At 39.1% G+C, this 5783-nt stretch overlaps 1 protein-coding gene across 1 annotated transcript; it reads left to right on the top strand.

Moving 5' to 3' along the window:
- The first annotated feature begins 712 nt into the window (after positions 1–712).
- On the top strand, positions 713–4779 carry LOC121554500. Its single transcript, XM_041868103.2, has 7 exons — positions 713–741; positions 869–960; positions 1082–1429; positions 2043–2393; positions 2575–2685; positions 4226–4281; positions 4534–4779. The coding sequence occupies exons 1-7, from the start codon at positions 713–715 to the stop codon at positions 4687–4689; spliced, it is 1143 nt and encodes a 380-aa protein (XP_041724037.2). The 3' UTR covers positions 4690–4779.
- Positions 4780–5783: the final 1004 nt, after the last annotated feature.

Genomic DNA, 5783 nt, shown 5'->3' with positions numbered 1-5783 from the left:
TTACTATTTTTTATGTCCAACAATGAAAATTCCACACAATATTTATTATTTTTTATTTTTTGTATTGCTCAGAATACTTGGGGAGCCAAATAAAGCCAGATGGGGAACCCTGCTGTAGGGAATATGGTTCCCTTTCAGATGGAACCAAGGTCTCCAACACAGTTTCACAAACTCTCTGAGCTGAACCACACTCATCCCACATGTTTAAAGAACACAACCTGTTGTTGTCATGACTTTCATCTTGCAGATGACATAGTATGGTACAAATGGCAAAACTGGAGACAGTATTGGGAGTATATAAATATGAAGGAGTATCCTTATAGGTGTAAGCTATAGAGTAGATTTGAGGGAGCATAGAGCAAGATTCCCCCTGTTGGTGAGGGCCTATATTGGTAATTTTGAGATCAATAGAGGGATAAATCATGTAAGGAATTGTGGAAACACTCCTCAATGTATGCATTCAACCATATAATATCACAAAAAACTGCATGAATAGTAATCTTTCTGTCTGATAGAAAATAATTTTCCACAATGTCCAAGACTCTTGATTTAAAGTACTGGAGAAGGCATTCATAAGCAGTTGTCATTCGTATGAATAATGTTAATGCTACATTCAAGAACTGAAATGAGGACAAGGATATTTCATTTGGTCCATATGGTGTTCATATCTCGATAGCTTTTCTGAAGAATATGGAAACTGTTGTTGCGTAACATGAGGACAGAAAAAAGTCAGAGGGGAGGGTAAAGTTGTCCTGTTCCGTGTCTTTATAGTTCACAGAGCAGCCAATCAGCCCTGTGGACCATCACCCAACCCAAGTATAAAAAGACACCCGTAACCCTCTGATTCTCACTCTCATCTGACACACAGGATGACTAGTCTACGCATGAGATGCTATCATCAGAGAAGGAATTATACAATGACCCAACTATTTCTCATATTTCTACTGATGTTTAAAACAGGTAAGGCTGATCTTGGTTAGTGCATAAGGTTGGGGTTCAATTTTCATTCGAAATTGCAGACACAAACCCTGTAAAAAGTTGGTAAGAAAAAGTAAGTTGTGAATGTTTTATTATTTTTAAGGGTCTCTTGCTAAGATCAGCCAGAGTGATGCCTTAAAGACTTTCCTGCCTGGAGACAGAGTTCATTTGGAATGCCTCATATCAGAAGAAGATGGCAACTACTACATCTGGATCAAGATGATAATAGGACGAGCCCCAGTAACGATGCTGTCTCTTTACACTCACTCCAACACTGCAAAGTTGTTTGGAGAGTTTAACAACAGCACCCGGTTTATGGCAACTAAGAGTGGAACCAGTTTTGTGCTGACTATTTCAGATGCTAGACCATCAGATATGGGGATGTATTACTGTGCTGCACGCGATTATGATGCCATGACCTTCGGGAAGGGTGTGTTTCTGATGTATGGGGGTAAGTAACATACTGAGTGTACAAAACATTAGGAATATCTTCCTAATATTGAGTCGCACCCCCTTTTGCCCTCAGATGAGCCTCAATTCGTCGGGGCATGGACTATACAAGGTGTCGAATGCGTTCCACAGGGATGCTGGCCCATGTTGACTCCAATGCTTCCCACAGTTGTGTCAAGTTGGCTGGATGTCCTTTGGATGGTGGACCTTTCTTGATACACACGGGAAACTGTTGACCAAGAAAAACCCAGCAATGTTGCAGTTCTTGACACACTCAAACCGATGCGCCTGGCACCTACTACTATACCCCATTCAAAGGCACTTAAATATTTTGTCTTGCCCATTCACCCTCTGAAAGGCTCACATACACAATCCATGTCTCAAGGCTTAAAAATCCTTCTTTAACCTGTCTCCTCCCCTTCATCTACACTGATTGAATGGATTTAACAGGTGAAATCAATAATGGATCAAAGCTATCACCTGGATTTACCTGGTCAGTCATGGCAAAAGCATGTTTTGTACACTCAGTGTATATTTCTTATCATGTGACTATCATGTGGTTATATTGTAATATAACAAACATTTATTAGAACCTTGGTTTTATTGTGTAAAAGGTGCAGATTCCAGGAACCAGCATCTTACTCAGCAGTCTGTGTCTGAGTCAGTCCAGACAGGAGACTCTGTGACTCTGAACTGTACAATACACACTGAGACCTGTGCAGGAGAACACAGTGTCTATTGGTTTAGACATGGCTCAGGAGAATCCCGTCCAGGAATCATTTACACCCATGGAGACAGGAGTGATCAGTGTGAGAAGAGCCCTGATGCTGGGTCTCCTACACAGAGCTGTGTCTACAACCTCCCCAAGAGGAACCTCAGCCTCTCTGATGCTGGGACTTACTACTGTGCTGTGGCCTCATGTGGGGAGATACTGTTTGGGAACGGAACAAAGCTGGATGTTGGAGGTATTTTGATTTTAAACTCTGAATTTAGATTTGAATCTGTCATAATTCAAGAGCAATCAAACTAAAATAAATGTGCTGATGCAACTCTAAATTGTAAAAGGGTCTAAGGCTAAGCTTACAATTGAAACATATATAGCTGTTTAACTGAGAATGAATATCAACAGCTTATTTTAAACCACAGGTCCTAGCCCTGCTGATCTGGTGGACCCCAAGCTCCTGGCTTTAATCGTGTCCAACATCTTGAGCTTGATGGCCATCGTTGTCCTCCTCATCTGTATGAGAAGGAGGAAAGGTTCTGTATCATTAAGGCCCTTTGTTTCTATTAAAATGGCTTCGGCCATTTTGTGTGATCATTCAAATCAAATCAAATCAAATTGTATTTGTCACATACACATGTTTAGCAGATGTTATTGCGGGTGTAGCGAAATGCTTGTGCTTCTAGCTCTGACAGTGCAGTAATATCTAACAAGTAATATCTAACAATTTCACAGCATATACCCTATACACACAAATCTAGTAAGGAATGGAATTTAAGAATATATACATATATGGACAAGCAATGACAGAGCGGCATGGACTAAGATACAGTAGAATATTATAGAATAGAATGCAGTATCTACATATGAGAAGGGTAGTGCAAGATATGTAAACATTATTAAAGTGACTAGTGTTCCATTTCTTAAAGTGGCCAGTGATTTCAATAGGCCAGTGATTTCACATACCTTTCCAATATGATTGCATGCAATGTGATGATCATTACGGTAAAATGTTGCCGCAATAACAACCATAAAAGTGATTGAGGGGTGTTTTAAGGAAGAGTGTGGATGAATTAGCGGTTTTTATCTCAATATACAATTATTTCTGGGTAACAATTCAGCACCATACTGTGATTGTGGTAAATAAGAAACAAAAAATGCTTTTTAGCAAAGAGCAATTTCTGTCAGAGTGGTCTGAGTGGGGAGGGGAAAACAAAAATGTGCTGTTATTGGCAGAGAGGTTTGGAACTCTCTCTCTTATTGATCTATTACCTCATTTACTGCTTGGTGATGTCACGAGGCAGGCCAAAATTCCATCCCATCAAAATAGGCTGACATTTCATGCAGTCTTTTCAAACAGCTCTTACACTAAAAAGGCATTGTTACAATTTTCTGAATTTCAAAGTATTATTCCAAGCTCATAGTGTGGAAATATACACTGAGTATACAACATATTAGGACCACCTTCCTAATATTGAGTTTCACCCGCTTTTGCCCTCAGAACGTCCTCAATTCGTCGGGGCATGGACTATACAATGTGTCGAAAGCGTTCCACAGGGATGCTGGCCCATGTTGACTCTAATGCTTCCCACAGTTGTGTCAAGGAAAAACCCAGCAGCGTTGCAATTCTTGACACACCTTCTATCATACCCTGTTCAAAGGTACTTAAATATTTGGTCTTGCCCATTCACCCTCTGAACGGCACACATACACAATCCATGTCTCAATTGTCTCAAGGCTTAAAAATCAGTCTTTAACCTGTCTCCTCCTCTTAATTTCTACACTGATTGAAGTGGATTTAACAAGTGACATCAATAAGGGATAATATCTTTCGCCTGAATTCACCTGGTCAGTCTATGTCATGGAAAGAGCAAGTGTTCCTAATGTTTTGTACACTCAGTGTATATATAAAACACAGGAAAATCATATTTTTGACTGCACTGGGCCTTTAATAAATCCACCAAGTGTAACTTCTGTGCTATAATGCCATTTTTATAGAGGTGAAAGGCAGTGGCACTGGCACATCCTGTCCCCAAAATGAACACTGTCTTAATAATACTCATTTTTGTCAAGCAGGTTTGCCTCAACAGCCTCAAAGTAGTGTTACAGCCCCTTCCTGTCCTGAAAATGAGGTAGACTATGGTACCTGTTTACTTAAAATGTTATTAACAATTTAACACACTAAAAAGAACATAACATCTGAAAAGGATGTGAAAACTTGTGTAAGTAACAAAATTATATATTTCCACAATGAAATTGCATTTTATCATTTAAATGAAAATGACTAGCAGGCTAGTATTGTAACTCACTTTCACACATATTTTTCAACTGTACACAGCACTCTACCTTGTGAGGTAGACTATCTGACTAATTCTCATCTACAGAGAGACGAGGGAGAGGAGCTGAACTATGCTGCCATGAGTTTCTCCTCGAGGAAGACCAAGAGGAGAGCAGAACCAGAGAGACAGACCAGAGAGAGAGACATGAATGTGGTTTACTCTGGGGTGAGAGGTCATCATGAGTGGAACTGGGATTCATGATTTATAATGCAATAGTTTCATAATGCACTTTTTAAATGCCATTTAGAGTGCATTGTAAAAGTAATATGCTGTGAACATAATTAACTGAAATTCTGCTAAATATTTTAATAAACTTAAAAAACTCTAAAATATATCTATATTTTAGATGACTATTAGTGGGAGCATGTGTTGTGTGTGTGTAAGGGGACTTTGAGAAGGATGTACCATCCAGTGCCAGAGCTGTCTTGCCTTCTTTGATCTGTATGTACACCAAATATCCAGCAGAGGGCAGTAGGCTTCCATAAAGGGAACAGACCACAGACACAACAAAAGGAACTCATCACCTGTCAGTCATATGATGATGGCTACATCTTAGTAATTTAGCAGACGCTCTTATCCAGAGCAACTTACAGTAGAGTGTATACATTTATCATACTATTTCGTACTGGTCCGCCGTGGGAATCAAACCCACAACCAACCCTGACATTGCAAGCACCATGCTCTATCAACTAAGCCACATGTGACCTGCTACAATATAGTGGGACAATATTTGCCATATATATGGGTTTATAGAAAAGGATACTATCTTTAGGATACCCACAAAAGAACATTATAAATTATCTCGACCCTTGTTTGGAAAGGACACTCAAACCAGCGTGAACAATCAAGATCATGGTTTAAAATATTTTATTATAGACTCACTTTTAAAACCAAGTTTTCAGAAGTACAGTTGTACAAAACAATACAACTATTTACAGTATAGGTTTTAATACATATGAATGCTCAACTAATGATATACTGAACAAAAATACAAATGCAACATGTAAAGTGTTGGTCCCGTGTTTCATGAGCTGAAATAAAAGATCCCCACATTTTTCCATACGCACAAAAAGCTTATTTCTCTACGATTTTTGGCACAAATTTGTTTACATCCCTGTTAGTGAACATTTCTCCTTTCTAAAATAATCCATCCACCAGACAGGTATGGCATATCAAGAAGCTGATTAAACAGCATGATCATTACATAGGTGCACCTTGTGCTGGGGACAATAAAAGGCCACTCAAAAATTTACAGTTTTGTCACACAACACAGATGTCTCAAGTTTTGAGGGAGC

This window comes from Coregonus clupeaformis, chromosome 39, assembly GCF_020615455.1.
Source record: "Coregonus clupeaformis isolate EN_2021a chromosome 39, ASM2061545v1, whole genome shotgun sequence".
NCBI classification, from domain to species: domain Eukaryota; kingdom Metazoa; phylum Chordata; class Actinopteri; order Salmoniformes; family Salmonidae; genus Coregonus; species Coregonus clupeaformis.
This window is presented reverse-complemented; position numbering and strand designations above follow the sequence as displayed.

What these genes read in the sequence shown, in the direction of transcription:
- LOC121554500 (XM_041868103.2), top strand. Translation starts at nt 713, where the DNA reads ATGAGGACAGAAAAAAGTCAGAGGGGAGG. An exon ending in GAAAAAAGTCAGAGGGGAGG is followed by an intron (nt 742 to 868) that starts GTAAAGTTGTCC and finishes TCTGACACACAG; the next exon opens with GATGACTAGTCTACGCATGA. An exon ending in TGTGTTTCTGATGTATGGGG is followed by an intron (nt 1,430 to 2,042) that starts GTAAGTAACATA and finishes ATTGTGTAAAAG; the next exon opens with GTGCAGATTCCAGGAACCAG.